The 27,361-nt window shown below is 48.4% G+C and overlaps 1 protein-coding gene across 4 annotated transcripts in view; it reads right to left on the reverse strand.

Annotated features, from left to right (window-relative positions):
• Window positions 1–27,361, reverse strand: part of LOC144945612 (membrane-associated guanylate kinase, WW and PDZ domain-containing protein 2-like) — a 127,810-nt gene that overhangs the window by 53,570 nt on the left and 46,879 nt on the right. For 3 of the 4 annotated variants that reach the window (XM_078874135.1, XM_078874136.1, XM_078874134.1), the window contains exons 4-7: window positions 13,854–13,970; window positions 3,732–3,851; window positions 2,442–2,621; window positions 1,753–2,005 (exon numbers count right to left, since the gene is read on the reverse strand). In XM_078874135.1, the coding sequence (XP_078730261.1) occupies window positions 1,753–2,005; window positions 2,442–2,621; window positions 3,732–3,851; window positions 13,854–13,970 (670 nt within the window). The remainder of the gene's footprint in view (window positions 1–1,752; window positions 2,006–2,441; window positions 2,622–3,731; window positions 3,852–13,853; window positions 13,971–27,361) is intronic. The other variant, XM_078874137.1, reaches the window with a different exon arrangement.

Genomic DNA, 27,361 nt, shown 5'->3' on the forward strand with positions numbered 1-27,361 from the left:
AACCTGAGGCCTGTTGTATGGTTGGAGTTTGCATGTTCTCCCCGTGGTCGCATGGATTTTTCTCCCGCTTCTCCGGTTTAGAGTTTAGAGTATTTGGCTGCTATAAATGTCCACATGATAAGCCATTTCGTTGAGCTATCATTTGCGGCCAGGTCGCTTCTAAAAAAAGAGAGCTATATGGCTCAGTGGGCCTTACCTGGTAAAATTTTAAAAATATTGTTCGTAGTTTTTAGTTTAGTATCGTCAAATCGGTCCATCATCCAACCATGGTAGTACTGCTTGCTGCCCGATCGCGTAGCACTCTTCCGTAAGAGTCAACACGATGTCTGTAACCGAAGCCGATGCATTTCGCTTTCTCGCCATCAGCGTACATCCCAGTGTGCACAACTCCCAACTCCCCATGCCCTCTTTGATGCACTTTTTGACACTTTGTTCAAAGTCACTCTGCCAGTGTCACAGCGGGTGCTGTGCGATGAGGAGCGGTGGTGTAGCGGTTAGCACGCTGCACTACCAACCCGGCGACCCGAGTTTGTTTCCCCGAATCCCCTAGGTCGACTAAGCCTCAAATGAGTACCTGGTACGCTGTGCAAACATCGCAACTCGGGAGACAAAGGTGGCCGGGCCTGGTGCTGGCCACCCACCCCCTCGTGTGCCATGCCAGCACTTGCCCCAACAGTCTGTGGAGGCTATATGGGGGGATCTTTGTCTTTGTGTGCGATGACCGAAAGTGGTTTTCTTCAGGCACACTCGCACGCCACTCTTCACGACATAACGCAATTTTACAAATTGCCGCAGCCCGTTTATTTTGTTCTCGGTTTCCCCTTCCGTTTCGTTTGATCCACGACTCGCCAAGCGACGGAGCGCGTCCAAGAAGGGTGAACACCGCACTCCGACTCGGAGCGATGCGCTTGGCTTGAACGCAGGAGCTAGACGGCCTGTTGCAATCGTGAGACCGTGAGAGGTGGCGACGGCTTGGGGAGAGGCCTTAATCCAGCATTGGACAGACCGTGACTGATTATTATTGTTAATAATGTTGGAGAAAGCGTTTATTTTGCGTTGCATTAAATCTCCATTGATTGCACAAACAACAACAAAAACTATAACATTAAATTTGGTTCTGCACTTAATTTAGCCGATTTCTAGCTCTGAGAGTTAGCGGTTTGACGTTCATGCGAACACCCTCGCTCTCATGTGGCAGAGTGGGTGGGAAAGTGATGTCTCCTACTACTGTGCGTGGACCACAGTGTCACCTGAAGGGTGCTCAAAAGTCGCTCTGCGATGCCCGCTTTCCATGGGCCGATCTCCAACACACGAAAGGACACTTAATGGAATGGCTCCATCCCAGATATGACAACAGTTTTCCAACTTTTGCGAAATTTGAGCTTTGTATAGTAGTCATAATAACAATAATAACATTTCAATATGAAGGCTTCGGCATGGAAGAGAAAACCAACCTTTTTCAGTGCCTCGTTTGACAGGCGAGTAACACAGCCATTCCTCGACAAGGTCAGACGAGATCGTTGTGTGCCAGGCAGATTAACGGCTTCACTTTGGATGAACATATCATCGTTGAATCTGATCAGAAGGAAATGTGGAATCGCCAACCTTGGTGCGATATTATCGTCGACAGCGTCCGTTCCGGTTGAACATGACCAGCAGCTGTTTGTCGTATGCACGTGTAACATCTTTCCCAACGTACGTAGCCAAACGGGCTGAATCGGAGCATCGAACACGCAGACACACGGGACTCACTCGATGAAGTAGATCTCCCCGCTCTCAGTGCACGCCATCTCCCAGTTCGCGGGCAGCGGGCCCAGCTCCTCCCCGTGCCCCCCCCCCACCTCCAGGCCGTTGGAGCCCTCAGAGCTGGGCCCACCCAGCGACGCAGAGCCCAGGGGGTGCTCGTGGAGTTTGGGGGGCCGCTCGCCGCTCGCCCCCCGCCGCTGGGAAGCCTGCGTGGTCTGCGTGCGCGTTGCGGGCGCCCCGTCGCCATCGCTCGAGTCGCCTGTGGCACGAGAGCAACGAGGCGAAGGGGAATCAGAATCTTTAGTTATACTGGAGGAATCCGATGAGCTATGAAGCTCTTTGTAAAGAGATGTCCAGTAGGGGCACGGCGTCAGAAAGTTACAACAATACAAACACGCGATAGGAGCGCAAACGATAGGAAAGGTAAGCAAATCACAATAACAATAAATATTTGTATTTTACCAGGCAAGGACCACTGCGCTATTAGCTTCTTTGTCAGAAGCAACCTGGCCACAAATGATAGCTCAACGAAGTGGCTTATGATGAGAAGCCACGACGCGACCACGGGGCGAGAGACACGCAAACTCCAAACATACAGCAGCAGGCGTCAGGGGTCGGGATCGAATCCGCAACCCTCCTGTAGACCAGGCGACGGAGTTAACATCTCGTCACCGCGGCACCTCGGCGCTGCTCACCCGAGTCGCGCCCGCCGTTGAGCGCTGCTGCCCGGCCCGCATGGCTCCCCTCCCTGTGCTCCATGTTGCTCACGGACTTGGTTCGTTTGCGACGCGAGCCCAGGCCGGGCCGAGGCTCGGGCAGAGGGAGCGAGCCGGCCGGAGGCTCCGACGGGGGCTTCGGGGTCCCGTAGAAATTTCCTGCGGCGGAGGACCGGGAGGGGCCATTTTTTTTAAAATCTTAAATGCCCGATCGGCAACTTTCCGACGAAGGTCACAATGATTTACGCGCAAGCTCTGTCCGACAGTCCCGCGTGCTTATCTATCCGTCGGAAATTGGGGTGGAGGGGGTGACGCGGTAACCGTCGTATAGTTCATCTGATCGACCGACGGCGGCGGGTTATCTAAATCTGCGCGGATGGAGGTGGGTGGATGCATGCATGCATGTAGAAATTCTTTATGCACCGTACGTAGCCAACTGTGCTAAATTGGAGGTGCGGGTGGGAGGCAGTGACTTAAGAAGCTGGCTTAGTGTTAAGTGCCGTGCCGGGAGATCGAACGGGCAGCTGTGGCCATTACAGCAACACCCCAGCCAGGATAACGAGCAAAAAAATAGATTTATAATGGACGAATGGTTACGTGCCTAATAAGTACGATAAATTGTGCTACTGTCATAAACTAAACAGTTGGCAGGTTGCAGTGTGGAACACAGAAAAGACTTGGTCAAGGCTCACCGCATAAATTGAATTGTAAAAGGTACAGACAACTCAGTGCCAACATCAAAAAGGCAAAAAACTGGAGCGATGGGATTAAGCAAAACTAAATATTAATTGCACCGATACGTGCGCTGCACAATACCGCCTCGGTGAGTTTGCCAAGCGTTTTGAGGTTTATATATTTTTTTATTTCGTTCAATGCCAAAAAATTTGTTGTTCAAACCGGTGCGTCATAATTCCCAAAACGTGGAGAATACTAATTTCATTATCATGAAAATGTCCTCGTGAAAATTTCTATAAACCCAATCTGTTGCAGCAGCTGCAAATATAAAGAATCGCACACGTGGGTCAACGTTATCACTCCAAGTTTTAAGAGGTATTCCCCCCCCACCCCCTCTTAAAATGTATTCAAAGTGCATTTTTTGGCACGACAATGAGAAACTATCCACATTTAATCCATAACACGAGTGGACGCGCGATTAACGCACGAACAATTAAACCAATTTACGTCACTTGATCCAGTCCCCCTACCCGGGGGTCCTCGCTAGGTCAAGGGTTAGAGGCGTGTGGCAGAATTTGGGTGGCCGCGAAGCACCTTCGTAGGTGCCCGTCTCCAGGAGCGTGCCGCTCTTCTCCAGCGCCAGAAATTCGGCCAGCAAAATGAAGTTGTAGTCCACTCCGGGCACTTCGCCTTCTCGAGGTGCCCGTGTCGTGCCTGCATGCATGTACACCAGCACAGTTCTCATATAAGCAACACGTCCTTCATTTAGTGCATTGGGTGGCAGGATTTGTCCCAGAAAGGCACCACGTGTTCGAGCAAAAATAAAATCGGATTGACTTCACTTGGGCGACTGCCATAGGCAACCTTTGATACAAACACACTCCTGGTATGCAGGAGGTCGTAGGTTTGATCCCGCTGGGTCCTGCAGTTTTTCCCTCCACATTTAGAAACGTGCGTTTAGAGCGTTTGGCTGCGATAAATTTCCACACGATAAGCCCACTTCTCCGAGCGATCATTTGTGTCCAGGTCGCGTCTGTAAAATAGCTATATAGCTCAGTAGGCCTTACGCGGTAAAATAAAAAATAGTTTAGTTTTCCTTCAGATTATGAGTGCACCTGGGATTTTCTCCCAGTGAGGTGCTTGTATTCAGCTTCTAAAGTTAGTATAGTTAAATTAGTTGCGATAGTTTAAATTATTGTCGAACCATTTACTCATTCAGGGCCGAGAGTAAATGTTGTATCTACTTTCACAGGTGGTGAACAATTGCCCAGAGTGAATTGCAATGCGATGGGCACCTTAGATATGTCAAGCAAGACAGAAGCAATATCATGTAAGGGATGTCCTTACGACGGATGAGAAGATAGCGTATATGACATGCCTATTCTGGCAGATAGGCTTTCAGCATTAACGATAACAATAATTCAGTAAATTTGGTACTGGACATTTTTATAGCGTAAGGCTATGACAGCACGAAGGTGAATACGTTGCAATGTGTAACTCAGTGAGTAGTTTGCAGGTAATATTTAGCAAATTTGGACCACGACGTCGGCCCACGATGGCCCACTCGTTTGTAACGATGTCAGGGGGGATATTTAATGTCCACGATGAAGCGGACGTTGCGTATTTTACGAAAACCCATTTGGTAGAAATTAACCAGGGCAGCCTGCCGGAATCGAACCGCGAACCTTCGCAACAAGCGGCGAAAGCGATGCCCACTTGACCATGTCACTGCCCCAAAATAAAAATAATTATTAAATCAAAAATATCCTTAACTGTATCTGCAATAGGCACACAGTAGCATATTCTTGTGAATAATTTAGAGGCCTACAAAATATTTTTTTCCATTGCCACATTTGTGTGTGCACGGCACTGGCATGCAAGCTTTGACATTCCGAAAGGTCGTGAAATATGCGCGGTGACCTGACCTATGGAGCACGTTTGTGTTAATGTTTACAGTAAATAAATAAAACTCAAAAGGTGACGGATTAATGCACTCGCGCTGGGAGAGAATGAGATGCGCGTAATGAGGGGTCGTGTTCGTCTTCCCAGTGCTTGCCAAGGTGAAGCCAACATTTTGCTAAGCAACAATATAATTATAGCATTGTCAAAAAATAAAACATTCTTAAAAAAATTATTCCCCAACTGCCAATCGCGTCCGACACTTCGTCAAAGTTTTCTTTCGGCAACTTTCAGCAATACATAAAAAGTATAAATGTTATCACATTTCCAAAAAGTTATTTCCAAACCACACAATCAAATGATGCGATTCTATTTTTGAATAGAATTGCATCATTTGATTTGACCCAACGCTGCACGCTGCAGCTCACGAGTTGAATGCAGTTCCTGGGCAGTTCAAGAGTGGCTTGATAGAGACGAGACAACCTTTTTTTTACTTTTCAAGAGGACTTTATTTGTAAAACGGGGAACAAAAAAAATCTGCAGGAGTGGAAGCGACTCGGGGTGTTTGCCCGCTGGCGGGCATGAGCACTTCTGGGGTCCTCCCACAGATTTCTAAATTCAAATCTCCACCTTCAACCAGCACTATCGAACCGGCGTGTAACCACCCCACGTGACCCCCTCAGTGACCACCTCAGTGACCACCTCAGTGACCACCTCAGTGACCAACCCAGTGACCACCCACAATGACCATCCCACGTGATCACGCGCTGGGAGAGAACAAGATGTGCGTAATGAGGGGTGTGTGTCCCGAGTATTCGTCAAGGTGAAGCCAAACATTTTGACAACTGAAAATATTATTACGATCACCAGGATTTAATTAGTAGGTGTGTGAAACACTAAAGCACCGGCAACACGCAGGAACACGCACGTACACCCAGTGACCCGAGTGGAATTCCCGCTCACAACCAATAACAGTGACGAATATTTGAAATTTGTCTTGAGCCTCCCCTAGGTTAACGTAACCTAAAATGAGTGCCTGTTGTACGGGATATAAACATCAGCACTGGGGGAGACACAGGGCGCCGGGAGCAGTGCTGGTCAACACCCTCTCGTGTGCCGTGCTGGCCTTCACGAGGCATTCCCTAACAGCACTTGCCCCAACCGTCTATTCAAGGCTATATGGGGGGCCTTTGTCTTTTGTGTACACATGCACGCACGACAAAATCACTGAGGACAGCAAACACCCGTCTTGGCCATCCTCAGACAGAAACACAAAAGGAGCCCAAATATAATTAAAAAACGCCCCCCCCCTCCTTGCCCCAATTTAAAAACTTGCATATTTTCCCTCAAAACAATTGCAAAGACCAGAATTGTCATTACTATTGTTATTATTACGATAATTGCGGCCAGGGGGGGCGGGAGATTTTCGGTCGACAATTTACGCGCTCGCAATTGGGGGGCTCTGCGGCGTCGTTCGTGATCGTGATCGCAAACAACACGGGGGAGCGAGGGAGGGAGAAAAGAGAGGAGAGGGAGGCGAGGGAGGGAAAAAAAAACGTGCCACGCAAGCAGAAGTTGGCAGCAACGCAAGTGCAAATCCGCACAGAAGCAATAATTTCCCTGTTCATTTACCATCACGTGGCAAGAGACGAGTGTGAGCTAATTGCAGCCAAAGAGTTACATTTCACATTCGTTGATGAAATCTAAATTGGTGGCAGAGAAGAGTTGGGATGGGGGGGGGGGGCGCAGGGGGTGGAGGAGCCTGCTAGCAGTTGTTCGAGGATCAACGAGTTGCTGCTGGTGAAACTCCGAGCCCAACAACAACAACACCGCAGCCGGTGGCAATTTCACAGATAAATAAACTTCAAACGGTCGGCTTTATTGTAAATCCTGTAGAGTTATTACATCACCGTCTTCATTGTGAACTCCCACGATGGAGTTCCTGCGCAGCAGACACATTTTTGGGCGAGCAAAGATAAAACCAGGCTGTTGGGGCAAGTGCCTTTAGGGCGAGAATCGATGAAGGGTGGGATGGGGGGCAGAGGTCGCAACCGGGTAACCGATACCCGTACCCTACCCGATACCCGGCTACCCGTACCCAGCCCGGTACGGGTACCCGTTTGCGACCCTGGTGCGGCCGGGTACGGGTAGGCCGTGAGTCACCGGTGAGTAACCGTTTGTCACTAATTTCGGGTAGGGTACGGGTAGCGTACGGGTACCCATACCCGGCCGGGTACGGGTACCCATTTGCGACCCTGGTGCGGCCGGGTACGGTTACGGGTAAGGAATCAAAACACGTTTGCGACCTCTGATGGGGGGTACACAGGAGCAGTGCGGTGTGGCGCGAACCACGTTTGGCCACCGTTGTCTATCCCTTCGAGTATTGTGGTTCACACCACTACACCAGGTACTTTTTTTTTTAAAAGCAGAGTCCGCTCATAAAAATCCACCGTTGATGTTGGCCATGGCCAGGGATTTAACTGAAGTGGGGCCAGGGTTTGTAGCGCAGTGGCCGTCTGGCAAGAACAATATGGTCACAATTTTAGACAAAGTGAAAGTGTCTCCCTGCTCAAACTGGCCATTGGGCAGCGCTCCTACACACTGGCGGCCCTGGGCCAAGGGTGGAAATTCCACATTTACAAGGCACGGGACAGTCCATCCATATGATGACCGCTGCCGACTTCCCACAATGCGGTATTCATTTTAGAACCTGGACCGACAACTGGGATTGAAATTCATGACTATCCAATTGCGTCTGGTGTTCCAAGTACAATCACAGTCAACTCTCAATTATATAATGGGGTAATGGGGGAGAGAGGGCCTGCATATAAGATAAGCATTCTGACAATGTAAAACGTACACTGTTTAGGCTACAAAAATGCATGTATCGTTCACCTGCCTAATGGGAGCGAAAAAACAGTGTGTGGTTGTTGGTGATAATCGTATCCGGTGTTCCTGCTGCAACAAGTTCGCAGTCACATGAGTAGCGGACCTTCGATGAGCGGTAAGGAACCGCTGATAACAACACAAACCAGCATTGCTCATGGAGATATTTTTGTATCCCCTCTTCTCGGAAGCATGCCAAATCCACCCACGGACAATCGCGCCTTCGTGATAACAAGGCCAATCCACCGCGCCGGTGCTACATTTCACAGACTGGTAAAATTCTGCAGTAGTTTCACAGCAGGGGGCAATGTCGCAACTCCACCGTTAGGTAATTCCGCAAGCAATTTTCTAATTTTGGCAAATTCTAAGCACGACGACGACGATGACACGCGTGGCCCCGCCACCTCCAACGATGCAGCAGCGGGCAGGCGCGTGCAATTTCGTGGGTCAACGCGCCCGCAACTATTAACCGGGACGGCCGCCTGGCTCACACCGCGAACTTCGGCAAGAAGCGGGTGGGAGCTTGCCGCTCCGTGCCGTGTGCAACGTGTCTCTTCGTGCAAGGTTGGGTGGGGGGGCGGTGGGCGGTGGTGGTGGGGAGAAAAGGCACCAAAGAAAAAAATTGGGTCTCCCACGACTTGCTAGCCATTATTCCCTGGCCGATGGAAGTGGAGGGAGACATGGGGGGTGGGGTGGGGAGGAATGGCGGGGGAGAATTCAATAACCCCAGTGAGATCGTCCAAACAGACTTCAGCTACCCACGGTGAGGGCCTGCTTCCAACCAAGGCACCGCACACAAAGGCCCCTTTTCATGGTGACAGGAGACAGAAAAGCACATTTAGAAAATGAATAGATATCGGTTTGGGTTTCCTTGCATTAATATTTGGTGTGGATATTTATATTCCTATAATATAAATAATGCAGACATACATAAATAGCCTTTGTTTATACAGGGAAGGACCTCGCTGGCTTTCAAAACATTTCCAGAGGGTTCTGCATCGCAATGTTTGGTCAATTCCTTTTTCTAAAGGAGGTCCTTTGAAATGCGGGAGAAAATTAGGAGCACCTGGAAAAAACCCACGCTCGCAAGGAGAGATTCATAGGTCTGCACAGATGGGTTCGTGAAGCTACTTACTGCAATGCAATCCGCCTGGCCTGTGCACAGCCCAGCAGGTTTGTGAGTTTCACATCCCACAGCAATCTTTGCGTGGTCCACAAACCCTGCAATTCTGGAAAATCGCCTGATTAAGCTGGTTGTAATCGCCAGTGAAACGTTGTACTCAAATTGTAAATGTTGTGGGTTTACTCTCCATCACACCGGTGTGGTGAAGTAGTAGCTAACTCTTAATTTTAGAACTTTCGTGACTGCAGGAATTATTATTTGGTTCTTTCGGTTAAGTCACGTCTAAAGATAAAATAATAAATTAAATAATTATTTAATTTAATTAATTAAATAATTATTTAATTTAATTTATTATTTTATCTTTAGACGTGACTTAACCGAAAGAACCAAATAATAGTAGCTAACTGGCACGTTTTGTTCACTGGACAAACCTTACTAATTGGCTGTGTCGGGTGGCGGGTTGGTTAACGACACATTTATATTTAAGCGACCTAACCCAAAAAAAACAACCTTGATTATGAAATAGTGGCAACCTATCACCGTCGCCATCGCCAGACAGGCTTGTTCTCAAGGATATCACTGTGCGCCGATGAACTTTCGCTTGATAAACGATACCGATTACTATGGCACTCATCCACTGGCACTTCCTGGCAGCCGGGCCAGCCAGCGCGTGACCCTCACGGTACGGGGAGGCTTTCCACTGGCTATTGGCCTTGTCAAACCGGATCACAACTGTGCTACGCCGGTCTCACAAGACGACAAGTGCATCTGTCTCGGGGGACCAGCAGAGCCAGGCTTGTCACAATTAATTCAAAAGAAACCTCATTCATTAACAGCACTTTGGTAATCCACTTCTGGATGAAGGCCTCGTCCAATACAGTGTAAAATAAAAACCAGCCGAACTATTTTTGTATCCCTCCACCCCACGCCCCCACCCTGCCTGCCCCCATCATAACATTGACAGAAATGGTCGGGTTAACTCTCCCACGTCTTGCCTAATGACCACGCCCCGTCGTGCCAATGTTGACCGGACACCAATCCAACAACGGCATCAACGTTGGCAAACTCTCTCTCTCTGTTTGCGGGCTCCTCCTCTCTCTCACACCCCCCCCCCCAACTGCCACCCCCAACGCTTTCCCAAACGGCTGATGGCCACAAAAAACGGAAGCTGTCTCTCAGGCCATGCATCAGCATTGCTACTGCCGCGATAGCAAAGGGGCTAATGGGCCAACGAGTGAACAAAGGCACGACATTAAATTATTCAGGCACGTGACAATGAGGGCGCTCAAGCGCGCACGGCAGGCCCGGGCAACACAATGGCCTCCTACGTTTCCTACAAGTACAGCGGCGTGTCCATTGTGCACTTTGCTGTGTTTGCTTGGAAGTAGTGGGCGCCGATGTTTAAATTAGAACACAAAACCTAACGTGGCTGCCTAGTGTGCAGGCGGTGCGACTGCACCAAGGTGCTAGGGGCTGGAGGGTCCCAAAGGCCTCAGGGACCAGGCTATAAATAAGTGGGGGGGGGGGGGGTAATAGGAAATTGGACATGGAGTCCAAAATCCTTGCACAAGGGCCCCATGCCAACCACACTACGCCACTACGGATATACAAAATGCCTCTCTGCCGGTGTGACCCGATGGTGCTGCATAGAGCAATGCCTAAAGAAGCAGAATAGATTTTTTGGTTACGTCAAATTATGGTAATGTTGCAGCGACTTCACGCTCGTCTGATTTCCAAGCAGAATCTTTCTCCGTTAATCAAACATCAGGACGCGTGCAACCGCACACGTGAATGTGTTTCATGAAAATTGAGCTCTGAAGAACTGTAATAAAATGCGCAGATAAATGCCACTCCAACAAAGGGATGAAATGCAAAAAATTCCACCATGATTGCCAAGTCGATTTGACGTACTCTGTCATCCAGTGGGCAATATCGTAATCCAGGCGGGTGCCCTCATGCGTGATGGCTTCATCTCGGTGTGATCCGCCAACCCTTGCTACGGGTTGGTGGATAAACCTGGCATGTGCCACACTATGTGCCACGCTCAGATTAGCACGGCTGGCTACGGATAGTGTGTAAGAAGTCCAACATACATACCATGCCCGGCAACGTACCACATACGACATGGCCCCGTGCCACTTTACCTCAGCCGCATATGTGAATGTGTGGGATGGTGAGGAGCTAAAGTCCAGTCGTCAAATCAACTTCTGGACGAAGGCCTCCTTACCCTCCCCCACCATCTGTGTGGGTTGTGAGGGCTATTTGACCATACCTCACTGCCTCTGGTCAGTACAGGTTGGTAAAGGTGGGGGCGGACTTCAGAACAATAATGAATTTTGCCGCACTGCCCTCTATTACCCACAATGCCTGCTGGACCGGAGGCTTTTTGAAGGGGGGGGCGGGCGCGGTGGGCACCAATCAAAGCCATATACATGGTAAAAAAAATCCTGCTTAGCTTGCAAGGTCTGAACGAGCCCGGCTCAGGACGATGTCGAAATACGTGGGGATCAGAACTGGCAGACACGTGGTCAAGCGGCCTGTGGCGTCTTCTGAATGAGAAGATTTAAAACTCGTCATATATATAAAGAAAAAAAATATCAGTTTGAGTTCATAAAAAAGCCAATATAAGTGTGCCTCCACTGAAATGGTCGTCACGGTTTTTTTTCTTCCGTCATCTGTGTCCAAATCACATTCGTATTTTGACACGAGCACCACGCCATGCGACGGAGGAATTGCACAGCGAGCAGTGACACGTGTGACACGGTGTTCGAGAAATACGACTGCTGTTACTTCAATTTCTTCAAATCTGTAATAAGTGGCACACTTACTATAGACTGACAGCCCTCTCTGCGATGTGCCATGCAAAGCGTCAAGAGGTGGAATGAGCCAAATTAAGTACATTTTTTTGAGGCCTCTGTGAGGCCTTCACAGTTAATGTGCAATCCCTAAACAATGTTTTACTGCCAAACCACGAACATGTATGGGTGGCATATATCCTCTGGACTTAAATTTTTTATTTATTTCATTTATCCACACTTTGATCCTTTAATATTTCTCAGAGCCATGCAACGGCTCGCTGACATGGACACCTAAGAGTTACCTCTGAGAACACTCCATGTGACCTCTGGTCCACACGCAGGAGAGGGCAGTAAATTCCCACTTGTTCTGCTGATGATGAAAGCGAGGTTCATCACAGGAGTCAAAGCTGATATTTTATTTCTCAGGAGATGGATTTCAGCCAACTTAAGTGCAAAACCAAATTTAGTGCGATGGGTTTTTCGTGTGTATTCATTGGTTGCCAGGCTCCAGACCATGAACTCATATCAGACGCGATAATCCAGTTGTAAATCGCAGGTGGCTGACACTTGGATTCAAACCCAGGATTTCTCAGCAGTGCAAACTCATTTCTCACTGACACAGCATCAACTCCCAGAGCCACCCAGCCCACCTCTCTATCGCATTTACATCTTGAGTCTTGAGCTCCCGTCTCATAATCAAGTGTGGTCCCACTGTACCGTGTTAACGGGCTAGGTGATAATGATTGGGAAATGATATGGCTGCTGCGCTGGCTGAATTGGTTGGCTAGTGGGTCCGTTAGCATGTCTTGTGCAATTTTATGGGCAAGTTGGTCAGGTTTTAAATCTCGTACAGCAACGCACAAGAGAGTGGTGAAGTCAGCAACATGCCCAGTTACTTTCAGTTGTGTGTGGCACATATTCACTACTCGCACATTCACAAAAATCTCCCAATACAGCCGACGTTAGACTGTTGGGGCAAGTGCTGTTACTGAGCGCCTATTAAGGCCAGCATGGCACACGAGGGGGTGCTTGGCCAACAACACTACCGACCACCTTTGTATCCCCGGTGATCATATTTACACACCACACAGATACCAATTTAAGTGTGGGTTGACCCACAGGAGGGCATAGGACCAGTTCATATATCACTCCCCGCTGATGATAGTTATGGCTGGGAATTGAACCCAGGTGGCTGTAATCGTAGGGCAGTGCACTTGCCATTGCATCACACATTCAGCCACAAAAACACACAATACCCACATACATACGTATTAACTACTTCCGTTTTAAGTGCTGGTGCTCAGATAACCCCCCAAGTGCATTACTTATTTTAGGCCGAGTCAACCTAAAGGTGGCCCAATTCCAGGTTTGCATGCATGTACAAACAATAACGATAAAGACCCCCCACTAAGCCTAAATTGGCTGTAGGGATACAAATAATGAACACAAGAAATGCAAAGATCCCCTCTGTAGCCTAACAGACTGTAAATAAATGCTGTTAGTGAGCACCTATTAGAGCTTACACACACACACAGACAGTTGACCTATACATACACACTGGAGAACCACTCACACACGCACACAGTAGAACCAGTCTGACACACGCGTATGCACACACACACAGCTGACCATCACGCACAGCAGGACCACACTGTCAACAAAGACAAAGAGCCCCTGTATAGCCTCAAAAGACTATTGGGGCAAGTGCTGTTCGTGAGTAGCACCCATGAAGGCTGGCACGGTACACGAGGGGGTGGGGTGACCAGCACCACGCCCGACCGCCTTCGTCTTCCGAGTGGCGATGTTTACGCACCGCACCAGGTACTCATTTGAGGCCGAGTCGACCTAGGGGAGGCCCATGACCGGTTTAGATAACCGTCACCGGCGTTGGCCGCGAGTGGGAATCGGACCGGACCCAGATCGCCAAGTTCGTAGCCCGGCGGAGCCAACTGCTACACCGCCGCTTCCCGCACACACACACACGCACAGACACAGTGGCATCGCACTCACATGGCGTCGTCCTCAGATAGAGGTTGTCCCGTATCGTCTGCTGGAACTCATGGTCCAGCGAGCCCTTGGCGAACCGCTGGTTCAGGTAGTGCCGCAGGTCCTTGTTAATCAGGCTGCCTGGAAGTGGAGAGCACACGAACAGCGACACTCGGAGTCAGGGGCGAGCGGTCGAATCTACCACCACCACTACCACCGCTCCCCTAGGCCAGGCGGCACCCAGTCCTGTAAACACTTGGCGGCCAGACACAGCCCCAAAGTCGGCACATGGTAGCGCCACCCCCCCCCACTCCGCCACAGTGTGGAGTGAGTGATGAATGAAGGGGGCGGGTTCTGCATTCCGGGTCGCGCGACCGGGAATCCGTGCCGTGTTTTATCGCCGACGCAACCTTTCTCTCCGTTCTCTCGCTGGGTAAGGGACGGGCTGCCGAGAGAAAGGCGCGCTCGAAAGGTCAGCCCGGATTCTGCTAAAAAAAACAAGAGCGCGGAGCGGGGACGACAGCTGAGCCAAACAACAAGCGGTGTTCGAATAAATGTTTAAGCAGGGGCGCGGGCGAGAGAGGAAGTCTCTGATTTTGACACCGTAATTCAGTTAGTTGCTTTAAAATAGATTTAGTAATAGGTTTTTACCCTTTCAACTGGTACAAAACTGACACCTTTATACAAGGAATCATGTTTGCAATAACCACAACACAAGCAGTCAAAATACAAACAAAAAGAAACAACTCTGATAATGATAAGCACTGTCCCTGAAGTTGATTGGTCCACACCCGAGACAACTTTTCTTAGAGCCTAGTCTCCACTGGTGTTGGGACCAGATGACGCCAAAAGGCGTACAACACAAAAACAGCGCACTATCAGAGTATTGAGAGCTCGGGGTAAGCATTTACACTATGAGACCTCATTTACCAGTGGCAAAATATAGTAATAGGTTTTTAGTAATATAGTAATAGTTTTGTACCAGTTGAAAGGGTAAAAACCTATTACTATATTTTGCCACTGGTAAATGAGGTCTCATAGGTTAAAATAGATTCTAAAGAGTCTAAGTTCATCATCAGCCATGGTTAATCCACTGCTAGATGAAGGCCTCCCCAAGCCACGGATGCCAACTCTCATGATCCTGCAATGCAAGAATCCAATCCACGCAACCCCCTTAAGGACCCCGAATCGTGACAATTCAGATGTTATTGTTGACGCACCTGAATATTAACCAGGGCGGCCTGCTGGTTTTAAATCACGAAGCCCAGCAACAAGCAGCAGACACGCTGGGCCTGGGCTACGTCACCGCACCCAGGAAATTAAATTTCAGCAGAGGCGTTGCATGTAGCTTGCACAAGGATATTGCAACTTAAAAAAAACACACAAATTTCATTTTCTAAGCAACAGTAGCACTCTCAGACTACAGAAACCACACACACGCGCACAGTACAGTATAACGATTTGGAAATCATGTGCGGTGAAGAATTTTTTTCCAGAGCTTAAATAGATTCAGTTGCAATAAATGCGATGTAAAAAAAGAAGTATTTTAAAAAGAATGTCAAGCCCCTGTAGTTAAACGCAAATTACTTACAAAGCCCCAACTGCCTGGCACTTACAAATTATTTTTGTGATGGGTTTAACATGTCAAGCCAAAAATATAACAAAAAAATTGCCAATGTTTAAGGACAAAGAGAAGGCATTAAATTGATGAAAAATATCTGGTGCAATGCCAGGCATTTTAACAGACACATATATCGTATGCAACATACACTCCCACAAGACATAAAATGCACTGAAGGTGAACACAAGAGAGTACAGTACAATAAGCAGAATGTAGTCTCCACACATAAATAAATTATATGTTCAGCCCAATATCACTAAGTAGCAGTTTAAAGCAAACAAACTTTGGACTGGTTCCAATCTTCTGGGGCCTCATCAGCAGTCAGGCCTTGTTAAGCAAAATGCGCTCTAGATGACAAGATATAATTGGCAGGAGCAATAATATACCGTACCCAGTTCAATGCAAAAAAATTAGCTATTCCATACGCAAACTCATAATGCGTTGTCATCATGGAGCATAAACCATCACGTGAACTGCGGTCATCCTCGCAGCGGCTTTTGGCTAGCCAATGAACAAAAACGGCCACTGCATCACGCGCTTTCAGATGCGCTTCTGCGGCCGTCTGGAACGCCCTCCATTCGGATATTAGTTGGCCACTGGGAGCAAACCACTTTTCTATCCGAGACTGAAAACCAATTTCTTCAGAACAACTTTTTGTGTATAGTTTGTTGTCCTTCCCCCGCACCTCCGATAAGCGCCAAAGAAGTTCAACATACATGCGAAAAATAAGAATAGGTTGTCAACCTTTCTGAGCAGCTACATTCATGGGAGTTTTTTTGCTGCTCGCCTCGAGCTATAAATGCTCCCATATGTGCATCGCCTTTGTCCTGTTCGTCTATTGGCATCTCCTGGTGTGACACTGGTGAGACTCGGCCATAAAGAAGGCCGTCTCTTGGTGTCGGCCAATCAGTTTCAAAGACAATGCAGAAATTATACACTATGTAAAATGTAATACGATTTTTGTCCCTGGGTAGAAAGTGTTATTTTTTAATTGCTGATGCCTAAAAAGTACAGAAAATGGCTATTATTCACCACAAACCTTGATTTTGTGACCAGGAGTTTACGTGAAGGAATGACACAGATTCACACATTTTATCATTGAAAATAGGTACATTTCAAAATATCACTATCCTGGTCACAAAAGCAAAGTTTCTGGGGAATAATAGCCATTTTCTGGACTTTTGGAGGCATAAGCAATTAGGAAATAACACTTGCTACCCAGGGACAAATAAATATATTTTTTGTTACACAGTGAATTATCAGAGCATGTTTGTTTGCATGTTCACCACAAGTACGGGATTAATGCAGTCTTGATTCCTTACAAAAAGGTATCTATTTGGCGTTTGAAAATCTTAACACCTGCCGTTTTATTGCCAGAAAAGGTAAAAACCTATTCTTATTTTTCTTACTTTGATAATGGCAAAAAAGGTGATACACATACATACATACATTGTGGAACATCACGGGATAAAATATGTATGCGAACAAATACGTAAACAAAACCACGGAAGCAAAACTCTGTTCCGTCCACCACGTACAACGACGTTTACCGTGCCCGGCAACCATCAGGTCACTGCACACCGCCTCTGCTTTGCCCTTCACCAGGAGGAGACCAACAGCACATCACGCTCACGACGGAGCATGTGGCACGTTACAGAAAGGAATGCGAGTAATCTTATCGGTCACCCTTCATTGTTTTTCCTTTCACCCCCCCCCCCTTTTCCTGCTAATGACAAAGCAACGTGTAGGATTAATCCGAGTTTTTAACGGTCTGTCGGTTGGACGAAAGAGCAGATATGCACAATGGGAAGAGCACAACCTTTGCAAAATGCTCGTTGAGATAAGGTTTTCTTTTTCTCTCCCCCTTGACGCCGCAGTGACCGGGAAAAGATGGCTTCGAATCACCTTTGGAAAAAGCAGTGATAAAAGTAGGGCCCCCTTTACACCCCTATCTTCTAGAAACACGCTACGTCTGTCGGGACACGCCAGACTATGCCAAAACAACAAACCCGTGTTCGTCAACAACGCTGTGGGTGCCTTAAAATGGTGACGTATAAGACTGACCATTACTGTTTGGGCAATGGCCCTTTTTCACAGCACCGTTTACTTTCGGCGCGATGACAAAAGGTGGACGCTTCTTCTTGGTTCTTTCGGTAAAGTCACGTAGAATGGAAATAATAAAATAATAAAAATAAAACATAATAAAATAATATATTATATTATGTTTTATTTTATAAAAGAATATATTATGTTTTTTTATTTTATTTTATTATTTACATTCTACGTGACTTTACCGAAAGAACCAAGAAGATGAATCCCTGCAGTCACGAAAGCTTTAAATCGAAATTTAAGGTGGACGCTGCTCAAATGTATGCAAGAGGCGACGTTTTGGGCAATGGCGATTGTCTCAAACATGGCCTATGATGTTATTTTCCTTTCTAAGACCATATTGTTGTCGCCAAATTGTTGAGATGTTTTTGCATGCGGTATTTGTGCTCATGAACCGCTGAAAAACACATGGATCCCCCCCCCTCCCCCCGTATAGCCTTAACAGCCAGACAGGGCAAGTGCTGTAAGTGAGCAGCACCTATGAAGTTTGGCACGGCACACGAGGGGGTGGGTGGCCTGCACCACGCTGGACTGCCTGCATCTCCACAGTAGCGATGTTGTTTACACACCGCAAACTAGGTTTCTCATGAGGCTGAGTCGACCTAGGGGAGGCCCACGACCGGTTCAGGTGATTTTCACTGGTGTGGGCCGCGAGTGGGAATCGAACCTTGGTCCCAGGGTTCGTAGCGCTAACCACCGCACACCACCGCGCCCCATGGCTAATGCACCACTACGAATGCAGCATCGCCAACTAACGCGTCAACTACGTTCGCGAGGAAGAGTAGGCCAAAGAACCGACAGACAGACTCTTTGAGCTCTCTCTAATGGACGTCCTTCAGCCAGCAGTGACACGAGCAAATAATTTCATAGCTGCACCTTTACTTTCCTGCCACCAAGTAACACGCATGTACTGTACATACATGTACAGCCCGTTTTGCCAATCCACTACTTGGTGAGTTCTAATCCCAGGGAGTGGGTAAACTCAACCTTTAAATACGACGAGCAACACCGAGTCATGTCCTGCAGACAGACCTGCTCCTGCTCCAGGAATGTGGAATTTACACAAGAAGATGGAGGGCCGTAATAGGGAGAATATGCTCCTCTCCATGCTCACACAACACTTAGCGTTCACAAATCTGTGGAATCAAATAATATCCCGTGCTCTGTCCCTGCTAACAGTTTGAAGTGCCATATAATGAGACTGAATGGAGGTTTCTGTTTTATATATATATGTACCTACGCCGGCGCCTTATTATACCGAATTCCAGAGAAGACAATTACGCAAATTAAGCATATCCATTGTATGGTGCTTAGGCCGCTGCGAGAAAAATAATCAAGCGGAATTTTTTCTCCAATTCGGCCTTTGCTCATTAAGTCTGGGTTAACGACGCGCGCCAACCTCGAGTGCCCTCGTGGGCAATTCAAGAGGTAGTTCATTTGCACCGCGGTGGCGAAATGTTAACTACCTCGCCTGGTATGCAGGAGGTCATGGGTTTGATTCCTACCCTTGACACCTGGATATTTGGAGTTTGCATGCTCTCACACTTCCCGCGGTTGCGAGGATTTTTCTCCGGGTCCTCCAGGTTGCTCCCCTCCACGTTTAGAATCGGCGTGCGTTTAGAGTATTTTTGCTGCTATAAATGTCAACGTGATGAGCCACTTCGTTGAGCTACCATTTGTGGCCAAGTCACTTCTGAAAAAGAGCTACATAGCTCAGTGAGCCATACCTGGCAAAATTAAAAAGGATTAATTTGCAATTCGCCCCGGAACATGGCAAATGTTTTTATCGCAAGTCATGTTCGTGCCAAATAATCCCCAGTAGTTTTACGAACAAACCAAGTTAGGCATTACAGAAACCTATGAACGCGATCCGCTTACTTAGGTCGGAGAGGCAATTAAAGTTAACCGATGTGTACGGCGTTACGTAACCGGGCCAATTCCTTAACGGTCCAATTCATCCGCCATTTGTCTCGCCTTCAAGGCCGCTGCTGAGAATGACCTGGCAACTCACCGAGACGGAACGTGAACATAAGAGCTGCATTCATCTATTGATGTATCCAAATCAGATGAAGCCTCTCACGCGACTCCAGCGTAGCCACTCCCCCACTTTTCAATTCCACCCCTCTCCCCCGCTGCCCACTGTGAAAACAGACACTGCTCCGTGAACCAGCAGCAGCAGCAGCAGAAGCGTCGAGGCCCTTATTGCAGCCTCTTCTTCCCTACCCTCATCTGTGTGCTTAGTTTATTGTCCTTCCCCACACCTGTGATCAGCACGGTTGGCTATGTACGGTGCAAAAGAAGTTCAACATAATACATTTCCTGACCCTCTGCTCCCATTAATTCCCATTCTCTCTCTTCTCTTTCCTGTTGATAAAAAAAAAACTTGCACCGTTGTTTAAAACTGCCGCGCCGGGATATCAAATCGTACCGAAGACCTCTGCATGGAAAGTCGAGCGCGCCGCTGTGGCAGCAGCAGACTTGTGACAACGGGGGAATATTTTGCACACATGCGTTTCACCCAAACCGGCCTTATATAGCGATAGCCAAAAACGGCGTGTTACCTCCCGCGCGTACACACACAGCTGTACAATCCGCGGGCAATTGAGCCAAAGTCGAAATTGGATGTAGCGGCAGATTGACGGGACTTGACACGAACGCTCCAGACGCGATAATTAATTTTCTCCACGAATTTTAATGACGGGAGGCCTTCTGATTTTGAAACCCCTGCCACTGGGTGTGCATGGCGGGGGGCGGGGGGGGGGGGCAGCAGGGGGGGGGATGGACCGTTAAGACAAGTGCATTGCAACGTCGCGTATCCGAGCTCGCTGGGAGATGATACGTGGTCTTGTCGGATATTTGGTAAAGGTCGGATGTGTGGCGAGGTCGGTATACGTGAACATTTAAAAGAAAGGCGGAAGCTGACACGGCCGTGCGGAATTGGGGTTTCTGGCCAAACGCGAAGCGACAACTGCATTAAACGTGGGGGAAATGCGTGACTGTGCTTTTGAATTAAGGTGAGCGCACGCGCGAGATTGCGAATAGAGCGCATTACCGCGTGAGCGTGGGCGCGTGCGAAAAGGTCAGGTTTGTAAAACGTGAACAGAAATTGACGGTTACACCGTCAACAATTACCGCGCTGGGTGCGAGTGGTTAATTGGTCAGGGCGAACGTGTGTGACGGTGGGATGCGTGACGTTTGCGCGACCCAGATGGCACGACGGCCAACACCGACGTTCGGAGCGGCAGCCAATGGGACGACCGCGCCGCCCCCCTCCCCCCTCTAGGACGCACGCTGCGGAGATGGAGTGGTGAGAATTCGGCACACATACTTGGAGCCAGGCGGATTGTTGTATCGGTCGGGCCGTGAGAGATGGCTGCGGCTTGGGGATGCCTTTGTCTAGCAGTGGATTGACCATGGCTAATTATGACGATGATGTAAATGTTGACGAGTGTAGCAAGAAAGTGGAGGGCCCGGTCCTCTGACATGGTTATGAGCCCCATGAGCGGCAGGGCGGTGCAGTGGTAACACTTGCCCTGGTTTGATTCCCACCTTTATCCATGGAATGCAAGTTCTTTTTCCCCTTATTCTGCATGGGTTTTCCTCCGGGTTAACTGGTTTTCTCCCAAAACGAACAAGTACCAAAATTCGTAGTTGTATGGTGAATATGCAGCAGTGTGGTGTGCAGTAGGGTGGGTAGAATAATACATAGTGTAATATTACATAAATATGCTAAAATTAATATTGATATGCAAATTCTTTTGTCAAGGCGCTCTTCCTCCTCCCTCCCAGCTTAAATAGTCGCTCCAAGCCCAGGACGTGTCATTCAGACTGTCTTATCGACAGACCTGTTCTTCACCTGAGGACGGCTGCTTGCGTTGTGGCCGAAACGTCGTGAGAATAATTTTATTATGTTTTATTTTTATTATTTCCCTTCTACATGACTTTACTGAAAGAACCAAGAAGTACCCGACATTTTTGTTAATACTTATGTTGCCACAACTATGGGTAAGGCCACTAAAATGTTCATCATGTAGTGGTCACACTTGTGCCTCACAGGAAGAAGGGCCTTGCTGGGCATGATTCCCATCCCAGGAACCTCTCCGCGTGGAGTTTATATGGCTTTTGTCTGGGTCCTTAATTTTCCTCCCATAGCTAAAAAAAACACACAATGTAACTGGCCCAAACTTGCCGAATGCTGAAAAATTACCTGCAACCTATTCAAATGGGTCTATGCAAGGAGACATTATCCCCCGACTGCGAAAACTTGGCAGGACCCTCCTGGAATTACGGTCTTGGGACTCGGCGAGGCATTGCTGGCTAAAACAAACCGAAAGTAATTACAATAATACAAAACAAAAAGTCACGAGCCACCCGGGAAACTCCTCGCTCCTCGACTTTCTCAAGACATACGCGGAGGAACCAAACACGACGCTCGCGCAAGCTCTCAACGCCAGTTACTTAAGGGACGGGCCGGTGACAAAACGTATCCCCCCCCCACAGCCCCCCCTCCCCTTCCCCTCCTCCCCTCCCCCCCCCCCCCAGGCCCCCCCTCTCTTCCCCCCCCCCCAAGCCCCCCCCCCCACTTTATGGAAGACATTAGGGTTACCCACTTTACCCCACCACCATCTTTTCCGGCTGGCTCAACAAACATCAACCCTCCCTCCCCCCCCGGATTGAATCGGTGTCTTTATTCAAGGTGCCGTATTTGTTCAAGGTGCCGCATCCTAACCGGGAGTTTCACCCGTTCGGTTTCGGATGAGGGGCCGGTGCGACTGATAGGCGCCCAAATGCCACAGAGTCATTTCCTGGCTAAAAACGAGCCTGCAGCAGTGCTCATCTCCATCGCCGGTGTGAGCCAATGCAATTTCAAAGCTGAACCTTTAACTTAAAAAAAAAATATCACAACCAACACGTGCTTCCAAAGACATGGATCGTGGGTGTATAAGAGGTCGTGGGTTCGATCCCGTCCCTGACGCCTCCTGTATATTTGGAGTGTATTTCTCCCCGTGGTCGTGTGGATTTATCTCTGGGTCCTCCGGTTTTTCCCTCCAAATTTAAAAACGCGTGTTCTGTCGAGTATTTGACTGCCGTTAATGTCCACGCGATGAACCACTTTGTTGAGCTATCATTTGTGGCCAGGTCGCTTTTGAAAAAGAAAGTGAATAGTTCGGTGGGTTTTACCTGGTATAATAAAAAAAATAGTTTACTTTAAAAACAAAAGTTTTTTTTTTAAAGTTTTTTTGTGACTTGTTGCCTTTCCTATATTTTGCACTCGTCTTTTTGTACTGGTCGTTGTTCTAACTTTCTGGACCCGCCCCTACTGGACATCTGTGAAAAAAAAAATTTGGCTCATAAGAATTCCGCGAGTACAAATATAGATTCCGATTCAAGTGCCACGGCGCGTGGCGAATGAACCCAATCTCTGTCCGTAGAGCAGTCCCAATCACATTGGCGTGCGGTGTGTGTCCCCCCCTCCACCTTTTCATCGCATCACTGCGTGCCACGCGACGAAAGGTTTTCCCCGAAGCCGAACGGACACAAAAAAATGGCTTACGCGTACGACCGAGGGTGGCAAATGCTACAAGTGATTGTCTCGAATTGTTTTAACTCTGGATCACAAATCTGTACGACAAGCAGGGTCGCCGTGGTAGCCGTTTACGACAAAAAGGTTTCGTTCAACAAGGTTACCATCGCGTGCCTTTGCTCGAGAGAACACATATATATTGTTTAAAGCGGCAGTAACCATCTATGTTGCAATAAAAACATAAACACCAAAAGAGTTTCCCGAATAAAACCTAGACCGTGTGTCCGGGCAAGCTTTTTGCCCACAGTTGACGCTAACAGCATTTGTCACCCACGGTGGCAGAGCAGACCCCCCCCCACCTCTCCCACCCCCCACCGTTTGGCTCGTGGGCTAAGAGGCGTGCTCATGTTTTGTCTGACAGCAAGAGGCCACGATGTCTTCGCGGCGTACCGATGCCTATAGCACACGCGCTGTCGTCACTGTGGCTATGGCAACAGCGGTGCAGGCGAGCATAGGAATCACAATACAGAGGACGGTACAGGGCCACCATCTCGTGTTAACCCCTCGCCGGCCGGCGAGATTTCACTTGAGGTGCCAGGCCACACGTACGTATGTTCAATTTCTCGCTCACCGTACGTAGCCAACCGTGCTAAATCGGAGGTGCGGGGGGAAAGGACAAACTAAATAGAAAAAGCAGTTCTAAAGAAATGAATTTGAGCGGACAAAAATATAATGGTGTCAGTGGCAAGATACCTCTTACTCTTAGTTCTTTCGTCACGTAGGCACGATGTTAATTTCTTCGCCTGGTATACAGGAGGTTGTGGGTTCAATCCCGACCCTGACGATGCCTGTCTATTTGGAGTTTGCACATTCTCCCCGTGGTGGTGTGGATTTTGCACCGGATCCTCCACTTTTTCTACTGCATATTTAGAAACGAACATGTGTTTTACGTATGTGGCCGCTATCAATGACCACGTGATAAGCCACGTCGTTGAGCTGTCATTTGAAAAGAGAGCTGTATGGCTAAGTGGGCCTTAATTAGAAAAAAAAAGTGTTCGTGTCGCAATATATCAATCAACACTCCAGCACGTGACATAGCCACAAGTTAAATTGCAACGTGTACTAGTGTTGAAAGTGGCGATTAAAATTATTGTTCTCGGCTCACTGGGATGGTTAAGTACAATTATCCAAATGTGGACTACGTCAAACGTCATTAGGACAAGATCCGGGAAGTGAGAATTTGAAAAACGTGGAAGCCACAATTACTGTGTCACGTGACCCGGCTGACTTAAATTTGGCATGAACACTTGAACCACAGTTGCTCTTTATTTAGCAAGGGAAGTATTTTAAAGAGAGTCTGAACAATTTGTACCGTTACTAAAATAATACTGGTAGGAACCTCCTGGTTACACCTGGGTGGGGAGGGTGGGGAGGGGCTGGTCACCCCGTGGTGCCCTTATAAAACTCAACGTTTAACCTACTCATGCCGGCTTGTGCCCGCCCTCACAGTCGGGCATATTTGCGGAATACACCACGCCGCCATTGACCCTGGCCATTGACCGAGCAACCCAACGTTCCTACCAGCTCCCTCCGCAGGAATGTGTTAATGAGGAAGAATTCAGCTTTCGATCACTCTTAGAGTGATGGAATGATTCAGGAGGTGCAAGAAACCCCAGACAAGCTGGAAAGCAGCCACAACCGACGCCAATAGTTGCCCAAGATCTGTGGTCCTACATTAAAATGTGTTTGCCAACGCAATGAATGAGTAGTTACACAATTTAAGTCAAAGTGTCTTACCGCTCCAACGAGGAATGGGGTAGCAGTAAGCGTTGGCGATCTGGAGTCGGTAGTGGAAATTCCACATTCTCATAACGTTGAACATGGACAGAAAGCGGTGGGAGCCAGTGGTTGGGCGTGCTGCATTATGAACCCAGCGGCCCGATTTAGATTCACGGCCATGGCAAAACTTCAGTGGTAAGCAATATATCAATCAATGCCCCACAACCTTTTTTGCCGTGAGGCACAAGTCTTACCACTGCGCCACCTTGCCGCCTATAAAAACACAAACAAATTAAACAAAACCCAGAGGAAAGCCATACAAACCCACAACGGAGTCTCCAGATAATCATGGAAAAAGGTGCTACAAATTTGTGGCCGGAAGAACATTGCGATTGTCCAACGACGAGTTGTTACAGGCCCTCGAGGGCAATGTTTCAATCCAACGTTGGTAATTGTGACGGTGAACGTGATGGTGGCGGTGACGGTGACTTTAACCTTTTGGGATTTGTTTTTTTTTTATTGAAAACAGCTGGATGCCACCTTGCAGCATGTGTCGTAAAAATTAATCCGACTTGTTTTGAAGAAATATACGAGGAACAATGCCCTTGGGGGGGAAATAAACACGACAAGGATGGATCGTAACATGACGTCTTGGCTTCATGCAAGTCTATGAGTCACTCATAACCAACAGCCATGGTCAATTCACTGTTGGATGAAGGCCTTGACAATCTGCCCCCCCCCCCACCCTCCTCACGATCCTGCGATGTAGTAATATACACAGAGCATCCTGCACACGAGCCGATCTCGTTGTTCCATCCTCTGCGGTGGACACGGTTTCCCTCCCTGGTCTGTCACTCCATTGCGATTCGTGACCATGGGCGATAATCCCTTCGAATGACGTGTCCTGCCCAAGCCCACCCGCGACCCTTAACAAACCGAACGATGCCTTTAACCCACGCATGTTCTCGCATCTCTGAGTCATCAATTTGTGTTATATAGGGGAAGTTTTTTTTATCCAATCATAAAGGGAGATTGGTTGCACCCTGGGCGCGATGTTAAATAATTTTGCCTGGTATAGAGGAGGTCGTGGGTTCAATCCCGACCCTGACGATGCCTGTATATTTGGAGTTTGCATGTTCTCTCTCCCCATGGTTATGTGCATTTGTCTCTGGGTCCTGCAGTTTTTCACTCCGCATTTATAATGGACAACCGTTCAGAGCATTTGGCTACAACGATAAATTTCCACGTGGCGTTAAGCCACTTTGCCGAGCTGTCATTTGTGGCCGGGTCGCTTCCGAAAAAGAACTGCATAGCCCCGTGGGCCTTTACCTTGGAAAATATAAATACAAAGTTTAGTTTAAATAGTTGCAGTTTAGTTATTGCACAGTGCTACGTTGGGCCCAGTGATCCTTTTACGCTCAGGGGTGCACATGCACACCAGCAGCCCGTTTGTCAAAATCCACTGCTGGACAAAAAGCCTGCGTGTCGCGGGGGGGTGGGGGGGGGTTACTTGACCACAGAGGTCGCAAACGGGTTTTGATACCCGGCCGCACCAGGGTCGCAAACAGGTACCCGTACACGTACCCTACCCGATACCCGGCTACCCATACCCGGCCGGGTATCGGGTAGGGTACGGGTATCGGGTACCCGATTGCGACCTCTGGGATGAAGCCATGTTGCAGGCGCGGGTGGGTTGATTCTAGGAACTTGAATCGTGAGAAGAGACAAGACGTTGGGAAATGAGTGACAAACGGTGACTCACCAGTGAATCACGGCCTACCCGTACCCGGCCGCACCAGGGTCGCAAACCGGTACCCGAACCCGGCCGGGTACGGGTACCCGGGTATCGGGTAGGGTACGGGTATCGGGTACTCGGTTCCGACCTCTGCTTGACCATACTTCACCTCACTGGTCAGTGCGGGTTTGGCGAAGGTGGCGAAGAAAACCGAACAATGGATTTTACTGCACTGCCCTCTACTGCCCAATGCGTCTACTACGCGTGCCCTGTGAGGGATGGTCACCATCCCCATCTAAGCATTATCCAGGCTCAAAGCCTGCTTAGCTCCTGAGATCCGATCGGATCGGGTATATTCTGCGTGGGGAAAATGTCAAAACTGGGTGGTTTTTAACTTTTGCCGACAAAACTGGATCCCAAATGTCAAAACTGGGTGCACCCTGGGTGGCCAAAAACTTGAGTTTTGGACACTCAGGGGTGCACCCAGTTTTGACATTTGTCAAATACACTTGATAATTGTATACTAGCACAGTGTGCCAGCACCCCATTCATCCAAACACTTGGTATTTGTATACTGGCACACTGTGCCAGCACCCCATTCATCTAAACACGTGGTATTAGTATGCTGGCACAGTGTGCCAGCACCATATAACTACACACACTTGATATTTGTACGCTGGCACAGTGTGCCAGCACCCCAACGACCAACATTTCAAGCTACGGCTCGGACTCGGAAGTGAGCTCGGGGCGGGCTTGCGACCAGG

The sequence above is a fragment of the Lampetra fluviatilis genome, chromosome 38 (genome assembly GCF_964198595.1).
Source record: "Lampetra fluviatilis chromosome 38, kcLamFluv1.1, whole genome shotgun sequence".
NCBI classification, from domain to species: Eukaryota; Metazoa; Chordata; class Hyperoartia; order Petromyzontiformes; family Petromyzontidae; genus Lampetra; species Lampetra fluviatilis.